Raw genomic sequence first — 26,411 nt, 5'->3', positions numbered from 1 at the left:
TTTATATGTGCAAAAAAACAAACAGATACAGTGGGGAGAACAAGTATTTGATACACTGCCAATTTTGCAGGTTTTCCTACTTACAAAGCATGTAGAGGTCTGTAATTTGTATCATAGGTACACTTCAACTGTGAGAGATGTAATCTAAAACAAAAATCCAGAAAATCACATTGTATGATTTCTAAGTAATTGTTTTACTCAAACCACCCTGTATTGGACTGGATTTGACCCCCTTTGGCACTCCTAGTGTAGATGGACAGGACAGAAATTCAATACAAATGTGGGTTATGTCCAGACAAGTTATGAACAACTGGTTCTGATATAATACAGTGGAGCCAGCCACTTGTGTGGTAGTGTTTTAGGATTCAGTTAGGAAGGCACACAGTGGTCTATTTTTTGAGGGATGATGGGGTTAGAATCAGGTTAGCCAAACTAGATGGACTAACAAGCACGACCTCTTGTGGCGATACTGAGAATCAAGCTCGCCTGCACTTTCCAATGATAAATCAACCACTAGGCACAAAAATGAGATTGCACCGAATGCATTTCTCAAGAATATCAGGGCACAGAGACAAAGGAGACGGTGTTATGCTGATGCAATTTTTTTATATTTTGCTTGATACTAAAATCTACTTACTAACTCTACTGTTAAAGAGACTGATACAGAATGGCAATACAGAGAGGCTCCTGTGGCTTGCCCAGAAATACATGCATTTTACTTGTACAGCCACAGTGTGAAAGGTCAGCAACTGGCCAGTTCCTTCCCAAAGGCGCCAGGTGAATACCAAAATAAATTTCAAATACAAAAATACACCCCCTATTTACAGCAAAAGCATTCACTTTGTCTTATGTACAAAAGGGCACACATTATGAACGCCAACAAACACATGGAATGTTTGGTAAGATTTGCATCATTTCACTTTGAATTATAATAGCCTTGTAAAATCCCTCACACAGGTTTTGAAGCAGGTTTTTTACCACACATTTGGGGGATGAATTACAAAAGATTGACCCTGGTTCAACCAGATAACTCAGTCTGACTTGATGTACTGTGTTATGCATGATCACATGGGGTTTAGTGTTGACACAGTCGTCAGAGAGCCTGTTCAAGATCAGCACATTGAATATAGAGTCGCAGTAATTTATACCAGGTACAGCTTTGAGACAACCTTAAAGATGGCGGGGCAGGGAGGGTAGAGGGTCTGGGGTGGGTTGGGACAACTAAGCAACCATTTGATCAGTAAAAGGTGTGTTTAATTGAAGGCAAGTGGGTGAGGGCTGGTCAGCTTCCGGAGCATCTGGTTGAACCTTAGTTACACATTTATTAATAAAACAAAAAGACAAACATAGACAAACAGTATATTGACAGGAAGAAATCTACATTTCCAATATACACACATTATCAGTGTAGTCAGTTAACCAACTCTACATTGGTCAGGTAATGTGCACTAAGATATGTGACAGGTGACAGCTGGGAATCAAAACCAATTTATAAATTGTATGAATCTGAACCTGATTAATAGGGTAGTGATTTTACAAACCATTTGACAGAAAATGAATAATGCAAATCTAATGACATGTTAGAGTAAAATACATATTACTCATATAGCAGGATTGTGAGTCTGGCCTCCCCTGATTATTCACAGGCAAGCTACAGTTGTGAATAAGCAAGTGGAATCTATGAAAAGCAACAGACTGGACTTTAAGCTAAGACTCCAAGGCCACTGGCTGACCCAGATCCTCCATGCCTCATCCACAGAGCCTGGGCTGTCTACTCGCACCCTCCTACCTAGCATTACGCAATCTCACTGAGCATCAGTGGGGCCGCCCCACGCAGTCCTTACACAATCTCTCCCTCCCTCTCTCTCGCCCTCAAACAACACAGCAGGAAGAGGAGGGAACACCAGAATATCTTCTATTCAATGTAACAAGGTTTCTCACAACAATAACTCTGCATGAAAAGCTTTTTGTATTATTTTGTTGCTGAAGTGACTCATGTTTTTTTTTAGAAGCATTATCAACAGAATAGTGTTCTTTAGAGTGAACTTTTTTGGGGGCACTACTGTAAATAGTGATGCATTCCTCCCCCCTCCCCCCTAGAAGATTCTGAAGTTTGATATTCAATTTAAAATATACTATATTTTCACATTCACAATGACATTAGGCCTGAATGGACTTTTTAACATAATTATGATATTAATTTATTCATTTTAATTGTGGAGGAGATGTAATCTCTTGACTAAGATTTATGTAAATGTGAGCAGTTTGTCAGTCTCTTGGACTAGAGAAGGCTTTGCTCCAGTGAGGGTGTATTGTACACCCTTGGTATGTATTTACACTGATTGTCCCTGTTCACGTTTTTTCAATATATACAAAACTTTCTTGATACAGAAATAAATACAAAAACAGACAAACTGTGTAACAGTTAAGACAACAAGATCATGTAAACATGACATCATAATTGATATTCGTAAAAAGAAAAGTTCACTATATTTTTTTGCATAAAATAAATATGCTCTTTTTTGATGCCAATAATACGTATATATTACATATGATTTAGATTGCATAAAGAGTAAAATAATCAAATGAACAACCCCATGTGGATGGTGTGAGAATACAAACACTGAAAGAGTTGAAGGCACTTATGCCCATTAGCTTGCAAGGTCAACCTGAAGACAAAAAAGTGCAATGCATATACAAGCTTAAACATTATGGGACAAAATATGGTCAAATGTCAAATAAATGCCATTGAAAGATGTATAATTCTAGGCACTACAGCGCATTTTAAGCGAAAGGTAATGGAGGACAATCTTTGAAATGTATGTATTAAAATAATTGCATTACCAATTGTGAATTAGGAGAGGGAATTTCTATAACAGGACAACTGGAATTAAAAATACAGCCCCCCCCCATCCCTATCCCCCCACCCTCCCATCCAATTTGCTATAGATCCGATACACCCTTCACCTGAAGTACCTCCTGTGTTCTAAATATTTTTAGCAGTCCTTGAAAAAGCAACAGTGTGGTGGAATCTGAGGAGCACTTCCTCTGCACAGAAGCACTGCAACCACACTCACCCACTTGAAAGTGCAGGCAGACACACATTGCACACAGAGGTTTAAAAAAAAACTCTCACTCCCTGCTTCTGCCTCCAGTCAAGCACAGCAGTCAAAGATGAAAAGTTTCTGTGGAGCTTTGATTGCAGTTGCCCATCATTTCTATCTTCTTCACATACCCTCTTCATCCTCTCTACCGGTTGGAACTTCAGGGAATGAGATGGAACAGGAAGGCTAGGGAGCTACTGTAGGAGGTCAGGGAGTGCAGGGAGAGGTGGGTTGGGGATGGCACACTAGGGGGCGCCGTAGTGTCACTACACATCCACATGGGTAAGGAGTCTGGAGAGCTGTGTGTTTTTGGCAGCTCCGCCCCTAAAGGTTAAAAGTACTCCGCTCCTCCTTCGGGGTTTGGCTCTCTGTGGAGGGGAGAAAGAGTCTGTCAGTATCACAACATATGCCACTGGGCAAACTCTGGTAACCTCATTCTCAATCTCAATCTAATCTCATTCAAATAAATTGTTCTTGTTGATGTTTAAGTAATTACAAGGAGCACTGATAAAATAATGAGTCCCTGGTTCTGAAGAGCAATTTGTGAGAATCCTCTCATTAACACAGATGGAGACAGAGTCTACAGCCCTACTTGTCTGGCCTCAGCTTACATTTTGTGGTACTGCGGCTCTTCTTGGAGGAACTGGGCGCCGGTCCTGTTGTAGTCCACCGGGTCGGAGTGAGCCTTGTTGAGGTACTTGGTGTTCTCGTTTTCGCCTCCGTGGCTGTCACGTGCCGACCGGTCCTCGTTGTAGTCGAGGGGCGCCCCCTCCGAGCCGTCCCCCTCCATCTTCAGGAAGCCCCCGTGACCGTCCTCCAATGAGGAGTTCTCGTCGTAGAAGAGTAGGCTGCGGGAGCGGACTAAACAGACACAAACAGAGACAAATAGAGGATGTTAATCACTGCCTGGATCCTCCAAACACTGCAAAGGAACATAGAACCATTCCGTTATTGGAAGAAAATGTAAACTAACAGTAAAAAAAAAGTAGGTTTCTTTTGAAGAATGGAATGGTGTGAGCAGGGTGACCATCTTTATTCAGCAGGTGTGCGATGGTCATGTGACTTCTCCAGGGAGAACAACTCATAATCTCTTCCTGTGCCATGCTGACTTCAGGTTTCTAAGGCAACCCAGCCCTCCCCAACCAATTCGGAGTAGCCAGTAGGTCCAATTATGATTTCCATTTTGTGGTCATCAAGCTGAATATTATAACAGAAGGATATTGTGATTTCAGCTAACATACTCGCCTGAGTCTGTTGCTTTTGAAACACTACAAGATCAGATGTAATGCCACATTGATGTGTTATTCAACTACACAACGTTCCTTTTCACATTATGTCCGGAAATGCTGATGGGCAAGCACCATATGCCCCGAAAATATGGGATATGTATGGGACAACCAACTAAAGACTTTGTGTTCCTCATGCTGTAGATGGTAGACAAGTCTAGGTCAGGGTTTGGTCCTGGGGCAGCCATGGGTGCAGGTTTGTTTTTCTTCCCACTAGCACTAAACAGCTGTTTCAAATAACCAACTCATCATCAAGCCTTGATTATTCTAATCAGCTGTGTAGTGCTAGGGCTAAAAAACGAAGCATGCACCCACGGGTGGCCCCAGGACGGAGCGTCCTGAAACCTTGTTCTAGGTGACAGGTGAAGGGTAGGGGGACATACCCTGGCTGGCTGTGTAGACGTCAGCCGAGGGGAGGGGCGAGGAGGACTTCACAGTATGGGACAGGGAGGAGAGCTCAGGCAGACAAGGCACAATGGAGCCCAGCACCAGGAAAAAGCACAGCGCCACCACCTGGCGGGAGGGAACCAGAAACCATCAACAAACAGCACACGGTCAACATGAGCGACATGAGCACAGTGTGCTAGTGAGGTTCTGTTCTCCAGCTGAGAAGGCTTTTGCCAGTTTGAGTTCATGGGGTTGCCTCAGTGTGTTATAGAAGAGTAGGCCAGGCCAAGCCAGTGTCCCTGGCCATTGCAGTGAGTCTTTTCACAAACAAAGCAGTCATTTTACATTTTTGACTGGCATGACTATTAGGTCCAAGGAACATTAAACGCACAATATCTTAGGTCAGTGAAGAGCACAGAAAATGTGTATGGGATTTTAGCATTGTTTAAGAGAGCGATAATGGTGGGGCATGTGTGTATGAGAATAAATAGTATGCAAAGTACCATAAGACATGTTCCTGTTTGCGTGGAGGCCATCTTGCAGGATTGGGGCACTTTTCCTGTGACCAGGGCCTGGAGTTTCTGGAGCTGCTGGAGTAGAGTTCTGGAGAAAGGAGGTAGAGAATACATGTTTCAGATTGACTGATAATACAGCTGTATTCTCTTGCGGAATCTACAATACCGATCCTCCTGTGAACTTAAAAAGTTCTCCAGAAGACTCTTCAATGACTGTCAGTCATGACAATCATCCAGTTGAGCTCTAGCTGTTGGGTAACACAAGGCAAGCCTCGCATATAGTACACACGCAAACACGCACAGATGACTGACAGTGACACTTCCCAGAAATGATTTGTTAAGTCCCCCCCAAAAAATAATCCCTCTCCATCTGGCTATATTTGTGACTGTAGAGCGAGGACGCAGTCAACTAACACGGAATCGTAATTGTCTGGCTCTTCTGAGCATCCAGGACATTGAAGTTCACCTCTGAGGGAGGAAAAAAAAGATCATGTGAGGATAACACATTGAGGAAACAGAGAGAGATGGAAATTATATAAGACGTCTGTAATTCTAGTGTGTGAACCATGCTCCCACAGTCCCTCCCTCTCCCCACAAAATGCAAGCCTTGCCCAAATAGAAAGCCATTGAAAACCACAAGCAATGCAGACGCCCACTTGGATTTCTCTCTCTCTCTCTCTCTCTCTCTCTCTCTCTCTCTCTCTCTCTCTCTCTCTCTCTCTCGACATTAATTACTGCATTGTAGACAGGCATGAGTGCTGGGTCAGAATGCAATAAGAAATGAAACCAGGCGAGTTTTCATATTTTCACCACGAGAGGGAGCATGTTTTCCACTATTGGTAGAAAAGACATTTCCAATGCTAGCTTTCACATAAACCAAACACCATGAAATGATTTGCCATAACCACAATATGTGACTATAACACTGGAATAAAGTTTAAAAACATACAAACAGCTATACTAACTTGATATTGGTCCTTTGGGATACCCCAGATAACACAATAACAAATAGCATGCTGTTAATACTAGAGATTGAAGAGCTTCAAAGAAGAGCTTCATGCAATGGTCCATTTGGATATGAAGGTGATTACAATTTTTGGGGGGTCAAATCCTAACAGGATAATTCTCATGGAAACTCTGGAAACGGAACATTAACGTCCCATGTGAAGAATGTCCATTGCGTCATCACGTTTGAATTGAATCATGGTTGGTCAGTGCTTGTACAGTTGTTATCTATAAACCTTATTGCTCCCAAGGGACTAAAATAGACTGTGTAAATAAAAAAACAAAAAAACACTAGTAGACCTTGACCGGGAAACATCTGCATGAGTGACTCTATGACTCCTTCAACTTTTCAAGAGCTACCTTGGACCCTCCTCATGAACCAAAACTTTCCAGACGTTAGAATTTAAAGTACAGCAAGCACTTAGTATCCAGCTAACTGTGTGCGAGATGCGAGACAACAACAAAAAAATGAACTTGAGTACATTAGGACAAAAGATTGCTTGTTGGTCTACCATCTTTCATTGACAGATTAGCCCGTTTTGTCCCTTCTTTACAAGCCTAAGGGCAAGGCATATGCTGACATCTGCCCCACACGTTGTTGCTAGCTGGCTCCTGTGTGTTCCCTTTGGACTGCCTGCTAGGAGCTGAGTCAGAGGGATCTGTCTTTGTAGGAGGCCTGTGGTTTCCTTCTCGGGCCTGAAATTATTACGAGGCAGATTTGAGTGTGCACTTTTTGAGATGTTTCCCTATGTGCTGTAATTAGGGAGAGGTATATTGTCACGCTGTTACTTTGATCCAAGCAACTTTAAATGCCTATTGTAAATTAGAGGCTGGCACAGGCTGTGATGCCTTTAGAGTCTGTGTCGTCTGTGATGTATTTTATTGAGTCCAATAACTTGCATTTACACAATGGTCAACACTGTGAAAGTGTCCCCCCGCCTAATGAAGGATGTCGTAGTCACTGCTGAGTAGCAGTCAAATCACACACAGGTATCGTGAATAGAAAATGTTATTCAAGCCTTTGATTGAAACTGCTGGTTCGGGGATGTGTCTAGCATCACTCAGAGCGTGCTCATACATGCACACACTCACACACATAAAGTCTGTCACTCAAAGTCACGGCTCACCTGTTAGCACTCTCCAGTGTCTCCACCTTCTTCCACAGGTCACTGTTCTCAGACGTGTAGTTCTCCACCCTGTGAGACACAAAAGTCACATCCATACATTCAATCTGCACATAGAACAAAATAGAAGAGTAAGACAAATGTTTGCTGTGCTGGAGAATTAGGCTGTTTGACCGGCTGTCTGACCATTTGAAATACACATTCTTGATAATCACAGACAACATGGGCTATCGAAAGAAAGTGCTTGAATTTTGGATGCTAACACAACACAGTCTGTGGTCCTAGGAGGCATAGTGGTAATCCTATAGTAACCTCTGCACCTCTGTAATGTACTTAGGTCTTACCTATTAACTAAAAAACAACAACAATGACCATGGATGGAAAGTCAGTGATTTTCCTGGTAAGGAACAGTGGCCTTTGTTGGAGTGGATTAAGTGATTGCGTGTGACTCAGATGGCCCTGTGTGACCGCATGCTTTAATGGACAAACGCCATTGGCATTAGCTAAGGAACAATCAAACAATGAAGGAGTGGCAAAATGAAAGAAGTGGAGAACAGGAATGACGATGAGAGAGGAGGAAAAAAAGTTGGCAGACAGGAAAGGGGAAAGTGTCCTGCTTTTACTTTTTCTCCAGGCACTCCACGTACTCCTTCTTCTTCCTGCGACTCTCCTGGGCAGATATCTAGACAGAAGGGTGAGAGAGGGATCCCAAAATCAATACCAGCTCATATCATAAAATGGAGGATATTAAAATATGAATATTGCCTGTGGAAACACTACTTTTGAGATTACAGGTATAAAATACGTATTGCGGTTAAAAATTGGTTTACACATTTTCTGGAAGCAAATCATTACAGTTATTTTTGACTGAATCAACATTTCACTTTCCAGGATGTAAGGGTGAGTACCTTATTTTTGATTTTCCTGCGCACCCTCTTCAGTGCCTTCTCCTCGGTCTTGGTGAGGGGCAGCTTGTTGGGTACGGGGTAACCTTCAGCAATCAGGGTGCGTTTCTCCTCCTCTGTCAGCATCAGTGGCCCTGAAGTGCCCTGTAGCTTCTGTGGAGAAATAAGGACACTTTTTATGAATTGGTTATGAGTTGGGGAATCTGTGGTACTGTGTGTATTATATCTGTACACCAGGGCAGCTCCTAATGAAGAGACTAGGGTGGTGGTCAGGGGTGGTCAGGGTCAGTGGATATGGATATGAACTCCTAATATGTCCAGCAGGTGGGTTTGTCTGCAGCCCAGATCATCGTGGGTGGCTCTGACTCTACTGACAGGAAGGGCTTGGAGCTATGCTGGGGAACCTTCACTGATAGGGAACCATCCAAAGCACAGCCGAAAGTCATCAGGAAAGGCATACCACAGATCAGCCTTGGCGAGTGGCGAGTGGCGAGTGGGTCGGCCTCAGCACTTACGTGTGGGGCGGTAAGGAGGGGTGAGGAGGATATGGCAGCAGAGGAGCGGGCCTGTAGGCGGGCTGGGCTGGAAGGGGGTATGGAGCGGGGGCTCTGGGATCCATCACTGTCACTGCCATGGCTGCTGGGAGGGGTGGGGGGGAGCTGCAGCTGATCATCTGTTGGGGGGGGGGCAGAAAAAATAGGGTACCAATGGTTATGAAATGTATCACTTGCAATATGACCCATATGCTCAAAGCCTTTGTTCATCAACACCTGATGATGACATACAGTCACTGTATGGTTAGGGGACAAAAGTCTGACTTCATCTGTCGTGTGGGATCGAGCTGAAAACAGTTCATTCAACTTAAACAGTGGAAAGGAGCGGTGCAAATCCAGACCTCGTAAAACGGTCCGTTTTGCCAAGAGATCCATAATTAAAATGGCAAATGACTTCCTGGACAGAGCCAGTTCAAACAGAGACAGCTTCATTCCAGTAAGTAAGGCAGCCAGTGCTACTCTTATTCGCATTACTTGATCCCATCCTCCCATCCACTTGTCAGCAGTAGCCTCTGTGTAAGTATCTGAACTGAGCTCAGACAGGGATGGAGTGAGGACTGTGATTTCTTAAGATATCTGTGCCAGGCAGAATTTACCCCAACACAGTTCCCAAACACCAGGCCAGACCCATGCCGGTATGACCCATGGATTTAGTTTGGTGTGAGTCCAGAGTACACAAGGCCCAGGTTTTATTCTGTTGTTACTGGAAACAGAGGTGAAGAATAGGAGAAAATGGGCATTTGTCAAAGACAGAGGCAGACAGAACGCAGACGTTATTGTTCAGGCTGCGCTCTGCGGAGGGAGGCAGGGCTAGACTGGACATGTGCTGCTGCTGGCTTGTGGTTATTGAATATAAGATTTATGGTCCACCAGATGGGGTTCAGTCTTATATGGAGGTATTCCTCTGCACCATAAAGGCCGTCTCTGCAACCCCTGAACCAGTAAAAATGTCTCTTTAACCGAGCCACTTTAATCCGTAGGCTGGTGGCTGAACAGGACCAGCTGCGTCTCTACAGGTGTATCTGGTCAGTTCTAGTTTCTACTCCAGTTGAATCCCGCTGTAGCTGAGGGCAGTCCTTCCCCTTGTCTCTCTGATACACTCTTTAAAAGGATTGGGCAATCTGGTGCTCCAGACAGAAATATTGAAAATGAGAATGCCAGATAGTATATGGGCATTTTTTTTTAAAGGCATTAGTGTAGAGAACAAAAATATTGCCACTCTTAAGGAAGGGATAGAAAAGGAGATGGGAACAGAATCTTACTTAGCGGGTTAGATCAACACCAAAAAAAAGTGCACTCAATCACCAGCACCACTGCTCTAATAATAAACTTGCGGACTTGCGTCTCAGTGGGCTTTTTCTGTCTACCTTCATTAGCAATTAGATCCGAAAAATACTACATGAATGAACAGAGGCAGTCTCGTCTCGTATGTGGAGGCGAAAAATGGAAAAAGGAAATGCAAGCAGGCTATAATTGGAAACACTTCATGTCTGAAATGAGCCATCACTAATAGTGTTTCATAGTGAAATACCTATTAGGAAAATAACACGTTATACACAAAAAAAGGAACACTTTACAATATGTGTCACACTTACTCGCAGTAATTGCTATCCCTATCCACCATAGCCTAGCCATTTTCACAATCGCTTTTAACCATTGGGAGCATGCAGGAGAAAGAACATGCAGACCACTGTCTGGAATAGTGGTCACAGGTGGTGTGTCATCGGGAATACACTGTAGTGGGTCACCGTGACACACGCTTCATGTCAGGTTCTTCTACCCCCCCCCCCCCCGAAATAAATAAATAACACACTCGTAGAAGGGCACTATGGCAGGAATAGACTGGAGGTAAACGCCTGTGACACCTGCACATAACCTTTAGGATGCGAGGTGGGTCTTTGAGCGTGTAAAAGGTCTCAAAAGAAACTGAGGCGAACGGTCACTTCAAAATCAAACCTTTCTTAGAACAGCTGGATCCATAAGCCCTTAAGGATGTTTGAAAGTCAATGTAATCTTGCTTACTGTAATTTATTCTCACCTGAAGGGATGTTGAGGAACTGGTTGACCTCTCTGGGTTCATCTTTAATTGCAGGTGTGGGGTTGAGGTTCAACTCTTTGGAGCACTGGAGTAAGAGCAATGGTATTAAAAAACAGTCGGGTATTTGTATAGGACAAGAGACATTCCAAGTGACAGTAAACACAGCTGAAGACGGTTACAAACTATTTATGTAACCCGAAGAGAGGGAATCCATCTCCACCAATGGTTCTTGGAAGAGATCCAACTAGGGACCATGTAGCCAGGACACTCACCATTTGGAGGCCATTCTTACAGCTGGAACTAATCGGATTACCATGCCCTAATCCTAAAAAATATTCACAGAACTTTAAATATCCTATGAATTTGAAGATGTGCAAACTAAATTTACCACTAATTTACCAAAAGAAACGGTACTATAGTAATGTGTGCTGGGCTACAGGCCTGGTAACCAGTGATAACTGGTAATAGCTGTGCTGGTGTTCACATCTGACTGCTAAGCCCACCTCAGCCACACAAGCCATGAATTACTCCCATGGACAAGGATGCATGAGTCACAGTGCTGGTCCTGTAGGGGTGCACTGTGTGAATGGTTTATTTCCTCCACTTACAACATCGGTTTCTTTTCCTTTTAACGATCACATTTTGAACTACATTCCGTGTCAAAAATGAGATTTTAGGCTGCTGTTCCAGCAAGACACTAGACTCCAAATTCCACATTTGTAGCTGTCCTTCAAACAGCTCACGTTTTAGTCGAAGAGGAGAAAGCCAAGAGAGATCCCTATGGCTTATAAAGAGACTTAGTCTTCCATAGCTTTTGACAAGCAGGAAAAACGCTTTCCCTAGTAACAGATTAGGATAGGTTATAGGTGATAGTTTCTATGGCTGCAGTTTCTTACTATATCCCCCGATGAGCTCCTGTGAGGTGGTGGGGCGAGATTGAGAGGCTGGAAGCATGAGTTCCCCATGGAGGGGACTGTAGAGGAAGGCTCTGCCCGTTGATTAGGCTCCTGCTTTACCAGGATGGCCGTCAGGTCCTGGCTGAAAGACCACATTCCTTCAAACTCTGGGGAGAAGAAAAAGAAGACTTGGTCAACGAATGTGTTGTATGTCTCAACGGATATCATTACATAACTAGCCATTCTGTAACATACAGTACCCTACATGAAGACCGCCAGGGGCCAAGAGGCCCCCCGGTGTATTTCAAAGGGACACCTTGGGATACTACTAGAGGTGAGCAAGATTGGTTGACAGATCAGTGTACATTAAAGCAGCAGGTGTGACGCACATCTACAGACTGGATCCTCTTCGTGATCCAGGGCTAACGCGAAGCAGCCGATTGTGAACGTCAATAGCGTTAAACTTAGAGGACTCTCTGCCTCCGAAATGAGTTTCCTCCTCCGTTAATAACCTCTGTGAAGATGGTAAACAGTGAGAGGCCAGTAAGTACAAAGCCCTCTCCTGAAGAGGGACCAAACCTGTAGTTTCAAAGTCAGGAGGAAAAGCACTAACAACCAGGGGTCCTCGTTAGCAGCCCGGTTTTTCCCTCATTTGTTTGCTGGCACCCCGATTGGATCGATAAAACATTACAGAGGCTTATAAAAAAGTTTGTAGGCAGGCTTTCAAGTTGTGCTCCTTAACAGAAGACAGGTTGGGGTGTGAGCGAGAATCCCATGGCGAGGAGGGGAAAGGGAGCAGTGGGAGACTGATTACGGGGAGGGTGTAAATCCATCCCCCACTGGGGTTTTATGTCCACAGACTTTACCCCACGGGGGAAACCCAAAGTGGCGTCAAAATCTTCAATCCACTCAGCAAAGTCTACTGTATTGGCAACCTTGGGCAACATCCTAAATTGTCCACAAGGAATAGATTACATTTTTACATTTTCTTTGCCAAACACAATATATAATGGAGTGTAAGATGAGTGAAATATTTCTTATTCAATGACAACAAAAATACTTATTTTACAGTAGTAACAACTTTCCCTGGGATTCTACATCATTCTACATCAATCAATGTCATGGCTTGCAATGTTATGATGAGGCCTTCCCTTTTCTATGGGAAGATTCCATCAGTGAAGCAACAGGATGCACTAAATGAATGTGACCAAGGACAACACTAACGGTAACTAGCATGTCATCACAAATAATTAATGCAAACCAACAGAACATCCAGGTAATTTTATGTAGATTATCTAGACATGACATTACATTTAGTAGCTCACATCTCAGAGGATGTCATGGCGACAGCCTGCCCATACCCATGAGGCCATGTGTCGTGGCCCTGAGGAAGCATCAGGATTGCCTTTGAAGTTTATAGGCAGGTCAGTACAGTTAGTCGGACTCCCCTCACTCAGCATCTGAGTGGATTGGGCCAGGGCCTGAGAGCTCATTAGCCAGGCTATGAGAGGGGATGGCAGTTTGATCTCCACACATTACACCTAGGCGGAGAGCAGTAAAGAAGCTAGACACACCCTTTTAACAGTCAACCTCTTTAACAATGGGCTTTTTACAGTGTTTTGGGCAAAGGGGATGGGGAATCAAATCTGCATTGGCAGCAGTGCTCTGTGGGTGCCTCTGCTCTGTCGACAGTTTGGGAACTTGACTGCAATGGAAGTGCTGTGCATCTACATGCACACTTTCATGTTGACATTCAGTGGAACAAATGTGTGTGGCCATGATCCCATATGAATCCATTTCATTAGATTCCATCCATTGTTCCATCAATCTTACTGGGGATTCCTGTATAATTTTTTGGGGGGGCCAGTGATTTAACGTTCCATGTGTGAGACTGTGGTTTTTAACACACTGTTTAGTCCAATGTTATGCTTTCAGTCTACCCTAAGCCCTAAGTAAAACTCTGTGTGACGCAACTCCCTTGGAGAGCCACGGTAGTTGCCCCCACCAGTAGATTCCCTTTTTTTATTTTTTATTTATGGCTCTTCTTTCCCTGGCCCCAAGCACAAGGGAAATAAAGGAGAAACATTTGCAGCTTGGAGTCATTGCAAGGGCAGCAGAAGCCACATGGTGTGTGTGTGTGTGTGTGTGTGTGTGTGTGTGTGTGTGTGTGTGTGTGTGTGTGTGTGTGTGTGTGTGTGTGTGTGTGTGTGTGTGTGTGTGTGTGTGTGTGTGTGTGTGTGTGTGTGTGTGTGTGTGTGTATTGGCTGACTGCCTGGAATCCCCTGACTTGCTTCCTTGATTCCTCCAGGGTGGGCAGGGCTTGGCTGGGAGTGTACTATGTGAGCTCGGCTCCTTGGATGGGTTCTCTGTGCGGCATGGGAGTGTCGGGAGATAGGGCAGGAGCGGAGAGCGCGGATACAGATCTGATACAGCTATTCTAGTGACGTAGGACTTACACTACTATCAAACTAAAGACCTTGTACCCCTAGCAGCCCTGTTGGTGGAGCTCTTCTTTTTGTCCTGGATTAATATTTAGTCAAAGCTTTGTGCTGTAGATGTATCGTTTCTTGTTTACTTTGGTCAAAGCATCAATAAATTGCCATTTAGCTTCAGCATAATAAGGTGTGTGTGAGTGGGGGGGTTCTGGGAAGAAGATAACCTATGATGAACAAGATCAAAGAAGAAGAACCAAAAAGAACGCTTTTCATACCTGCTTCCTCGTCAATTTTGATGGACATGGAGGGGCTCTGGGGGGCCGAGTCTCCACTCAGGGAGTAGCTGTGTTCTTGCTGGATGTCAGGGTTGGGTGGGTCCATCTCCATGTCCAACAGTGGGTTCCTGTCGGCCAGGAGGTGGTCATCAAAGAAGCTGCTGAACAGCTCGTTGGAGAAGTCCTCCATCTGCTCCGAGAAGTGCTGCAAAACAAAATCACCAACAAAACATTCCTCACATCAGACCGCCTTTAATCAGAAAATCATGTAATCGAATCCCATACCAAAATATACAATATGTAGACCTGCTCTTGGAAGTATGAGTCATACCATTTCACACATGGAGTCCTTGGGTTCTATCTTTTAGGCCACCAGTGCATGGTTCAGTTTTTTCCACTACTTTAGTTTAGCTAGCAGACAGTGAGTCATTGCTGGTGTGCAAGAATCAGAACTGCTCTATTAAAATCCCCAGGGACACAGTCTGGTCCTCCGGCTGTAGTGTTCCAGATCACCCCTGTATTCCACATTACAGACCAGTTCACATTTACTTCCTCTACACTCCACCTCCTCTCAAACCAGCTATGCCTAATGAATCCCAACAACACATACCACTAATTGCATGTCATTCACAATGACCAACATGACTAGCTATAATTAAAAGCAGCCCAACATGCTCTGTTCGTTTTCCCAGATGTGTAACAGCTATGCTCTCAAGATTTTATTTCACCTATGATGATATGCAGAGGGGAAATACAATCAATGGAGTTTATAATAGCTAGAGCTGTAACAAAATGAATTTGTCCAAAAGTAAATGTAATGTGAAGAACGTAGATTATTTCAGGCCCATTATCAGATCAAAAAAAACAATTTTTTTTTTACTTACAACTCAGAAATAATAAAAAACTAAAAAACAAAGATGGTAGCAGCACTGTGGGGTCAATAGAATGACTGTATTAGTCAACCCAGAGCCTGAAGGGCTTCGTGATTTGCAATGAAGGACATCCTGATCACAGACATGTCGAGACATGTTGAATCACCCTGCAAATAAGAACACTTGTGGAGATTTGTGTGTCATTTGAACATATCTCTAATGACATCAATTGCACATAATCTCTTGCTTCTGGGTATGCCTTTGAAGGTAGGTTGACATGAATCACAGAGAATAGAATTCTAGAGGCACCATCACTCCATCCCTTACCAAAGTTGTTTGCGAATTGTATATCCTTACAAGTATGAGACACGTGCAACTATTCACAGTACAGCGACCTGTGGGGCAGCTTGTTTGCTGTACAGGGGAGTGTCTGAGGTGTGAACCTGTAACCCAGGCCTGAGAGCTGAACAGCTGTCAAACAGAACGCAATGTACACTGCCCACAGCACCAAAGACATCCCTCTTTCACCATGTGCTAGGCCCTCTCACACGCCTCAAAATTGTGAATTCGGTGGCAGGAAAACCAACACAGATCAAGCCCTGGCCAAACTGTGTGTCCCCACGGAAGGCTGTATCATCATACAGACAAAATATCTGCATATGCTGAAATGTATTTAGGCCTAAACAGATGAGATGATCTTGCTAGTGGAGGTGAATCAATTCCAATCAGTACGACACATTCACTCTACTTGTCATGTTCACATGATAAGGATTTGGATAAAGTGCAAGGGAGGGTATGGAAGGCTCACTCACTCACAACCTTAGTTTGCTCCTACATTATCTATGTACACAAAACTTAACCGGATATCAAACACCATTAAATAGAGCTGATGTCGGTTCGAGAGCAGTGTATGCTTAAAGAAAGGCACACTGGCAATACTAGATGATCCGGCTTATTTACCAGTGCAGCACCATTGCCGTCAGCAGGCACACTAACCACTATGGCCGAGTGCGCAACAGGATAAACAGTCCCACCCAGACCCTTTCATCTACAGCAGGAGGTTCCTGTTGTGCCCCGTGAGCGGCGGATGTGCCCAAGATAATCCAGACTGACCTTGGTGTTTCTATGTTTCACTGTCAAGCCAAGAATAAGGTGGACATTATGGTGGTTGGAAAAGACAAACACAAATCACAATGTGTATATTACACAGATAAGTGGTTGGTTTTGAAGGCAGCAAGCTGTAGTCTCAGTCGGGTTGGAACACTTCCAGATTTGACCAAATTTGAAAAATTTGGTATGGGTAGTTAGCTCCTTTGAAAACGAACAAGCCGTTTTAAAAACAAACAAATGGAAAACTATTTAATAAAGTCAACACAATACAACTCCCTCGCATGCCCCCGTGCCAGGGGTTCCTGGTACTCTGGTTCAGTCTGTGATGATGATGCAACCATTGCTGATGCAAGCCCTCAAAAGTTTCACATATGGCCTTCTGCTCTGCACCCCATAGACCAAAGATGTGGAATTTCAGAGGCAGACAGAGGGGTCTTTTCTCCTTCGTGGCACTTAAATTGTCTTTTAAAGAGACCCAATTACTGCATTTGGGTCATATTTGGGATGGAGTAAAAGTAACATGACTTTTTTTTTGAATGTTTTAATTAACTATGATGATTGTTTGCACATGAACCCACTAGAAATGTAAGCAGGAAAGCCTAAAAGATCACAGTTTCTTTGGGAGTTGCCCCTCATCTGAAAATGTCTCTAGATTGCTACGTATGTTGTGGCTAGAGAACCAGCCAGCAGGCTTTGAAGTACACCAAGTCATACCAGGACGGTACTTGCATGCAAAATGATTGAGGGAATATTTTGATTCTCAGCTTAGAATGAGACAGAGAAAGCTTGCTTTTTGAACAGGGAACAGGTAATGAGAATTCATTATAGTTTTGGCACTCAAGTTCTTCTCTCGTCTATCATTTTAGTGGTCATGATGGCAGACAATAATTACAGAGGTCTCTCAGAATGGGATGGGAAGAGAAACACACTTAAGCACCTTGAGGGAAACACATCTTCCCTGTCTGGGGTGGGGAAAAGACCCTTTATGCTGCCCCAGATGTTCCCTCAGCCCTCGCCGGCCCATCTCTCCAGCTGGGGCAGCTGGTACAGGTCTGGACAGACAGGAAGCCCCATAGAGGGGGAAGGGCTGCTGGGTGGTACTCTTTCTGGAAGCCCTCTCATTAAAACTCTCTGCGGCTGAGAGAGAGAAAGCTAGACCACTACACTATGGGGAACCGAAGAGGTTAAAATGCTCCAGAGCAACTCCACTCCCTACTCTACATCGATGCTTGAGCAATAAGGTTCCAGAGCATTGTCTGTGCAGATACCTTGCAGCCCATCTAAACGCTTTGCCCTTTAAAAGCAAACTATGATAATAGATGCCAAATATGTTAGCGCCCACTGCAGTTATGGATTTGGAAACCAAATAGTATATTTTTAGAAACCACGGGCACAGGGATAAATGTACAGAATTCTTGGGAGTATTGTACCCACTGTGATTGGAAGCAAGGAAAGTGTTTTGTTTGGCTTGTTCAGAAGGGGTGGAATGGTACCATATCTATCTGCAATATTCTAGACATTCTGCCACACAATAAATAAGCCCTCTAAGCCTACCCTCTTGTTATTGACGTGGTGCTAGTATTTCTAGCGAGGCATAATCATATTAAGTACTGCACTCTCTCCTGGCACACAGTATCACATTTGGTGAAAAGAAAGCATAAATAAATGTCTCAGCAGTAGACATGGTAAACGCTGCACTGAAGTCAAGCAGTGCATAGTAATACCAATGTGCTTCTCGCATTCCTTCTGGTGACACAACAACTGTCAGCTCTGCGACCAATCAGAGTGAAGCATGCAAATTAGCCAGGCACTTGCAGAAGGAAAACTGGAGTGCAAGGTTCGCGTGGAGCAGCTCAGCAGCAGGAGAAAATGTGTGTTTGTAAAAGGAAAAATAAATCGGCCAATAAAAGTTTGGGCCTGGGACCCAAGCCAAGAAAGCTGCTAGGCTCTCAGATCTGCAGGAATGACTGTTGTGCAGTTCAAATGTGGCTGTTCTGTGGAGATTTACCCTTGTTGCTGTGAGAAGATATAGAATAGAAGCAGCAGTTAGTACAGTTTGTTATTTTAAGAACAAATTATTACTTGGGAAATTGTGCTTAAGGGTGAAGTTAAAAACTGAAAATCAGCAGACAAGATAAGCGCAATATGACTGTCACGATCTGGACTCTGTTAAGTTTGATATACAGGAAGACTATCTAGAGGACCCACGCTACATCAGTACAAGAGAGGAGGGAAATTCCAAGCGAAAAGCATGTGCGTTCCAATCAGCTGTGATCCATAACGTTTTGACAGCTTGACCTAATTTGACCTCCCATTGAAAACCTCTTAAGTTGCGTGCAAACATTAGGACTTGAGACTGCTGCATCCAAATGTTCCCATCTGCAACTTTAAGGGCCAGGTCACACGTCTCCGCTTGTCACATTGCCACTGGCACCCAAATTAGACCAGGTGCTACAAGATGAGCCTGATATGCATCTGATGCGTTACCATTTACAATTGTTATGCGTAATGCTAAAGTGGGCACTCTACATCCCCTGATTCTCATCTTCCACCTGCTGTTTTGAGGAAGACATTTGGAAGTAGCGCCTCCGTTTACATCAGCATTACACTGATGTCCAACAAAATGACATATGTGTAATCCACACAATTGACCTACTGCTTGACATACTGCACTATGCATGTGATCACTGGTATTCCCAAAGCTCTCAAATCAACCAGACTTGACACTCGCTGACTGATGCTCCTCAATGAGTCCAACATTTCATTTATTCATCTACTGTTGAGGTTGAGGCAGCAGTCAGCAGTCCCATGGCCTGAATTTCCCTCTGCATGAGCAGCGGGTGAGCACCCTAAAGTATAGAGTAGACCCATGAGCTCCCATCCCCCACTTTTCCTGAGTGGAAAGGCCTGGTTTCTTAATTCCAGTGCAGATGCTTTCTTTAGCAAGCAGAGGGGTTTGAAAACCACAACCACTGGAGACAGGCTTCTGTGTGTCACTCTGACTGGTTTCCTGACCTTTAAGGGACTGTTTGGATCCATTTAGAGTCTGTGATAGATTAGAGGAAGCCCAGAGAATATTATTGTTGAGTGGGGGGGAGGACTACAAGTGGACTACAAAACTAAAGTCACTTTAATCACTTCTCAATACAATTTCTTACTGCCTGTTGCACTTCCTGTGCCTAATAAATGACCTTAGCGCATTTAATTGACTAAAGTGTGAACTTCAAGTACTATCTTCTTAAATAATCAAAATGACCATTGGACGCTTTGAAAGAATCTACAGCCTTGTTCCAGCAAACGTTAACACCAGTCCACAATGTTGACTCGGTTTCAGAGAACCAGCGAGGCAAGGTATGAATGAACTGTGGTCGAAATGGGTCAGGGAACAGGAATCCAACTGTTATATTTGAATCCAATTCATATCAGCATGACAGCCATTCAAATGTGATAACAACCCTGTTTAGTCTTATCCTTCCAATCATAAGTCATAAACAGATAATTAGCCAGATAGCTAATTGACTTAGTTTGGTTACAAATATGGAATGTGGATTTTCAGACAGGTTTTTGTCTGATGTGTACAGCCAGTCCTACTGCTCCAATAGAGATGTGTAGGTGATTATGACAGAAAGACTTGCCTAGAACTGTCCCTGCTATGTCTCCTGCAAGCCTCTCCCTGAAATCTATCCCTGAGAGCTCCATCCTAACAATGTGTTCCAGATTAAGTCTGGTTTCTTCTGTTCTGCCGTTTCATTTACAGAGCTGGTTGCCAGAGACTACAACAGAGGACTGATTTACAGACTGAGAAAACTGCCCACCAGCCTTTTATACAAAATAAAATAAGATTAAATAGACATTCCTACTTGTCTCTGGATACTCGATACGCAAACTCACAGTTTCATTTAGTACCATATAGGCTAGTCGAAAACCACAAGGCTAACATTCAAAAGGTGACCTAAAATTTCAACCACTGTGAAAATAACCTGCAACAGACTCTTTGTAAGCTTGGAGGATGGGTGGGTACTTCAACTACAATGGGCATTATCCTCTTATTACAAGATGATAAACAAAGTGATACCTTCAAGGATGTGATGAGAAGGAAATGGGTGAAGGAAGTACTCATGTAGAAATAAAATAAAGTACATGAGAACTGCCCTGAAAATAGAAAATAGGCTCACCAGAACTTGGTCCAGTTCAAAATTTGTGGAATCGCTATTACTCAGATCTCTAAATCAATATACTATCTCGGAAAGGCCCATAATATAGCTGGAGGCTCCATTGTGGCTCCATCATGCAATCTATTTCAAATGTATATTGATAAAGAACACATCATTTCTAGTTCTTAAGATCTTCTAAAATCCACATTTTCTTCTTCTAAGAGAAATTAGACAAAAATTAAAATTAAAATAAAAAGTATGACTTGCATTTTTAACAATTCAGTGAGGACAATATAAGAGACACGCAACATCACCAAAGATAAAACAATGACTGGTTTGACACTGTATGCTTTCTAAATTGATCATAGCCTGCAACTACCACAGGTTAGAGCTTCTTCCTATGGTGTCTGCTCCACACCTGACTGAAAGGTATCACCACGCCTTTGATATTCACCTCACAGACAAAGTTTAAGGACTGATAATAGCACCTCGAATGCGTAATCTTTCTCATGACATCTTAGCGTCGTAGTTTGTCACTTTTCTCTTTATTGAGCCTTCCATGACAGATCGTATATACAGTACAGTGTCTTCGGAAAGTATTCACACCCCTTGACTTTTTCAAAGTGGGATTTAAATGGATTTAATTGCCATTTTTTTTGCCAACGATCTACGCAATGTCTCTGCAATGTCACTGCCATGTCAAAGTGGAAGAAAAATTCACAAAACAAATAATGGAAAATAAAATATGAATATATATTGATTAGATAAGTATTCAACACCTTGAGTCAATACATGTTATAATCATCTTTGGCAGCGATTACAACTGTCCGTCTTTCTGAGTAAGTCGCTATGAGCTTTGCAAACCTGGATTGTACAATATTTGCCCGTTATTCTTATATATTTTGTTCAAGCTCCGTCAAGTTGGTTGTGATCATTGCTAGACAGCCATTTTCAAGTCTACCTCACCTCACTCCGAATCAAGCTATAGAGTAGAATCACTTTATTGACCACTTGAAAGTGGAAGTTTGTAGCCGGGGTTTATGCTCCTCAGCAGAGAACACATGTAGCAGAAAGTAGAAGTGACTGTGAAGAACTAAGAGCCAATGGCATGCCCTTTTTGGTAGACTGGTTTTCTGTCTGGCTTCTTTTGCAGGCATGCATGAATTTTCAAAATATTACATCACTTTGTCATAGCCATCCATGTTGGACTGGCTCCAAACACAGCAGTAGGAAGCTCAGAGCAATGAGTCCCTGTAGGAACCTATTGGGAAGGAATGCAGCTAGCCGATCCCATTACCCCCTCCCTCTGCCAAAAACTCCTTTCCACCCCCACTCTACATTAGTGTGTCTCGACTGCAAGGCCCCGACTTGCTGGAGTTCTTTGGCATGCCCAGTCACGCTCCATCGTCTGTGAGCAGCACTAGCCGCTGGCTTGTGTGGGACGCAGGTGTGTTGGCCAGTCACCTGCCGGCTGGGATCACCCCTCTTCCACACAGACACACACTTGCGATACGACACTTGCGGGTGCAGTTCTAATCTACTCATCCACCCAAGTGAATATTTCACTTCTGTCGTCAACGACAGTATGCTACTGACCTTTAATCCGATAGGAATTGCTCTTATCATTCAAGTAAAGTGGGATTGACTAGACCAGCCAAATATGAAGACAACCTGCAAACTCATTACAATCTGTAATCCATGCAAAAGGAATGAACACCCTCTGACACATTTCTGAAAGTCGTATCATAAGAATATGCTAATCTCCACACCATAGGTATCCTAGGTAATGTGGCCACACTTTCTGATCTTATAAGCTACACAATAGTCTGCAGCTTATCTGATTTACCCACCCATGCAATTACCTAAAATGTAGGGTGTTTAAGTGCTTGGCAAGAGGGTCATCAAAGGCAGCATCCGAAAACCCCAAGGCAGCCATGAAATTCTAACTCCAAGCTATAAAAAAATAGCACACAGAAACCTAAACAGTAGAAATCCTTAAATGACCCACCTATATTTAAACCCCCATAATAGCTGGTAAAACAAACACTGCCTATTACCTGCCTCTCCCCACCCTTCCCCCCATTTCTGTCAGTGTGTAATTTTGTTGTAATTTTTTTAAAGACGTCAAAGGGTTCTTTCACTGAAGAGGGCCAGCCTCAACGCTTCTGCCGACAGAGGGGCTTCAACAGAGGGCTGTGCAGGGGGAAGCAGCTGTAGACAGGTGAGGGGTGCACCCTGCACACACACACAGGCCCTCATTCACTCTCACACAGCACTGAGAGGGCAGTCAGTTGCTAGAATCTGATCTTATTCACACTAAAGACAGACTGGTCCTCTCCTCCCTGTCTCTGTCCCCTAGAAAGCTCCCAGCCACAATCAAGCCATTGAGGGCCAGGGGCCAGGCTTGATACGTACCCTCACAGCTGGGAGAATGTGGAGGGACATCTGAGTCTATTATAAGTCTATCAAATCCCTATTGAGAACACAATCATCCTCAAGTGTCCCAAGTGCATGACGAGTTGAGCTGATGTGCAGATTCAGTGTGAATGCCATCATGTCACATGATTTCCCATTCATATGTGTGAAGCATCCCCAGTTAAACCTCTGTATGTCCTATGGGTGTTCGAATTAGATGAAACATTGACCCATCGGGGAGTAGTTAAAGATACAAACCACCATCACTCTCTCCTCAGAAGAATGAGTCATCATGGAACATACAAAGCCTAATGGGATCCTTTCCAGATTGCTCACCATTTCTCCAATAGCCCATTGGCTGGTCCAATTTTCCACCACCTACTAACAATTATGTACTCCATCTCTTTGTGGTGGGGTTGTTTAGTCTTGGTACAGTTTGTCATTTTCCAGTGACATTTACTCTTGATCCCTGTGTGTGATGTGCTGAATATTTAACTTAACTAATACATGAGGAATATCCTCTTCAATTGGATCAGAGTCATTTATCGAGGGCCATCATAAAAGTGTGATAGTTTTCACATCTGTCACAACAGTCTTTACAAATGCACTGAAGCCGGATGCATGAGCAGGATCAACTCCACCTAACACGCCCACTTTAGATCCGGCACGATTGTGAAAGAGAATTTTCTGAAATGCACAGCTGGGTAAATTAAACAGCAGTAGCTTACATGCCGGCTGTTTATCTTTCGTAAATCGTTTCAGACACGCATGTGACGAACCCAACACCTTTCTCTGACGTGCATTGGATATTTGCAGGGTAGACTATCAGCTTAATTCCTGCATAAATCAGGTTATTACAGAGTAATTAACACGTCTATCACAATCGAGACAGAGGAACACTGCTGACACTGTGGACACTGAAGCATTAATCGCATAGGCTATAGGCATATAGCCGAATAATATATCAAACGTCCGGAGAATCAAAGCGAATCACGATTTATGCTGCATTACAGTTTGTCAATCACTGTGTGCGTAAAGATAAGTGTTTATAATATGTAGAATAGAAAAATGAACATCTGCACATACCACATTGTTGAGAAAATCCCCTTCATTCAAATCCTCAAGGTCCAACAGGTTGGCACTGGGGAAAAGTTTATCCGGGGCGAAATTGTCCAGAATGGTGTCCATAAGTGCAATTGCTATAATTAAACTCTATGATAAAATATATTTTCAAAAAAGCAATAAAAGGTAAATAGTTTCAAATGTTAAGAACCGATGACAGCAGCTCTTTTAGGCTGCTCTGTTCTGAACTGTCTCTTATACAACTATAATGTTGTTATGCATCCCGCGACTCAATAGCGTGTAGTGCTTATTAAGATACTATTTTAGATTTTATATGCGTTGTTTTGATGCGAGGTGTCCTCTAGTTCATTCAAATCAGTGACATCCAGCTGCGCTCTGTCTCTAAGGAACAAATCACTTGATTAATATTCATGATGGTACCGCCTCACTTTCTCTGTACACATGCCACGCCTCTTTTTATTTCATTTTTTAAAGAAGCAGTGGCTTCGGTATTCTCTGACTCTCATTATAGCTTTAGGGTATTTTGAGTGGCATGTAGAAAGTGCAGATCTCCAATGACAAAACATCAGGTATATCTCTGTGAAGGTCCTCTCAAAGTATTAGCATGCAGTTCTAACACATGTATGACAACTATTTATTTAATGAGGTAAGTTGACTGAAAACACATTCTCATTTACAGCAACAACCTGGGGAAGTGTTACAGGGATGAATGTTACAGGGATGAATGAACCCATTGGATACCGGGGATGATTAGGTGTCCATGATGGTATGAGGGCTAGATTGGGAATTTAGCCAGGACACCAGGGTTAACACCTATACACTTACAATAAGTGCCATGGGATCTTTAGTGACTACAGAGAGTCAGGACACCTGTTTAACATCCCACCTGAACAACTGCACCCTACACAGAACAATGTCCCCAATCACTGCCCTTCAGATTTTGTTTTTTAGACCAGAAGAAAGAGTGCCTCCTACTGGCCCTCCAACACCACTTCCAGCAGCATCTGGTCTCCCATCCAGGGATCATCCATGACCACCCCTGCTTAGCTTTGGACGAAAGCCAGCATTGGAATGCAGGGTGGTATGCTGCTGGATAAAAGGTGCTAAGAGACCGATCAAAATGTACAGAATGGTTAACTGGAGGAAAATAATTTTGGATGAGGCCTCGTCCCAAAAATATTTTTCACTGACTAGCCTATAGTATATGTTCTGTTCAGTTTGTAGAGAACGCAAAGGTGAGGAGGACCAGAGGTCAACTTTGATAACTTGCTACTACTATAATTTAATTGATTAAAAACTATATGTTTCTTGCCCGTGATGTGTTTATCCGAGTTATTGACCTCACAACAAGCCAGAATCGAGTAACTTACATTGTTGTGCTGAAACTTGAAGCAGCAGCCTCGGCACAATCAATCCGAAATGGACAGCTCATGGTGCTGAAAGTAGACACATTTGAGTAGGCATAATTAATTTCAACCATCCTCATTTAATTAGACTTTACTAACAACAAGAGGTCTTTGTGTTGGAGCCTAATTCTTTCTATTTAAGAAATGAGGTAAGCCTACATGTTTGACAGACAATATTAGGTTATGGACTGCTATAGTAAGTTTTAAGTTCCTCGGCGTACACATCACGGACAAACTGAATTGGTCCACCCACACAGACAGCACTGTGAAGAAAGCGCAGCAGCGCCTCTTCAACCTCAGGAGGCTGAAGAAATTTGGCTTGTCACCAAAAGCACCCACAAACTTCTACAGATGCACAATCGAGAGCATCCTGTCGGGCTGTAACACCGCCTGGTACGGCAACTGCTCCGCCCACAACCGTAAGGCTCTCCAGAGGGTAGTGAGGTTTGCACAACGCATCACCGGGGGCAAACTACCTGCCCTCCAGGACACCTACACCACCCGATGTTACATGAAGGCCATAAAGATCCTCAAGGACAACAACCACCCAAGCCACTGCATGTTCACCCCTCTATCATCCAGAAGGCGAGGTCAGTACAGGTGCATCAAAGCAGGGACCGAGAGACTGAAAAACAGCTTCTATCTCAAGGCCATCAGACTGTTAAACAGCCACCACTAACATCCAGCTACTTTAATAATGGAAATTTATGTAAAAATACATCACTAGCCACTTTAAACAATGCTACTTAATATAATGTTTACATACCCTACATTACTCATCTCATATGTATATGTATATACTGTACTCTATATCATCTACTCCATCTTGCCATCTTTATGTAATACA

The 26,411-nt window shown here is 43.4% G+C and overlaps 1 protein-coding gene across 1 annotated transcript; it reads right to left on the bottom strand.

The window, feature by feature from the left end:
- Positions 1–586: 586 nt before the first annotated feature.
- On the bottom strand, positions 587–24,535 carry LOC135505255 (cyclic AMP-responsive element-binding protein 3-like protein 1). Its single transcript, XM_064924456.1, has 12 exons — positions 24,162–24,535; positions 14,525–14,729; positions 11,815–11,981; positions 10,919–11,003; positions 8,842–8,999; positions 8,330–8,479; positions 8,045–8,103; positions 7,425–7,493; positions 5,281–5,380; positions 4,774–4,903; positions 3,716–3,965; positions 587–3,472 (listed from the first exon to the last, which is right to left on the bottom strand). The coding sequence occupies exons 1-12, from the start codon at positions 24,261–24,263 to the stop codon at positions 3,436–3,438; spliced, it is 1,512 nt and encodes a 503-aa protein (XP_064780528.1). The 5' UTR covers positions 24,264–24,535; the 3' UTR covers positions 587–3,435.
- Between the last annotated feature and the right edge of the window lie 1,876 nt (positions 24,536–26,411).

The sequence above is a fragment of the Oncorhynchus masou genome, chromosome 2 (genome assembly GCF_036934945.1).
Source record: "Oncorhynchus masou masou isolate Uvic2021 chromosome 2, UVic_Omas_1.1, whole genome shotgun sequence".
Lineage (NCBI taxonomy): Eukaryota > Metazoa > Chordata > Actinopteri > Salmoniformes > Salmonidae > Oncorhynchus > Oncorhynchus masou.
The sequence above is the reverse complement of the archived record's forward strand: the minus strand, read 5'-3'. Positions and strand labels throughout refer to the sequence as shown.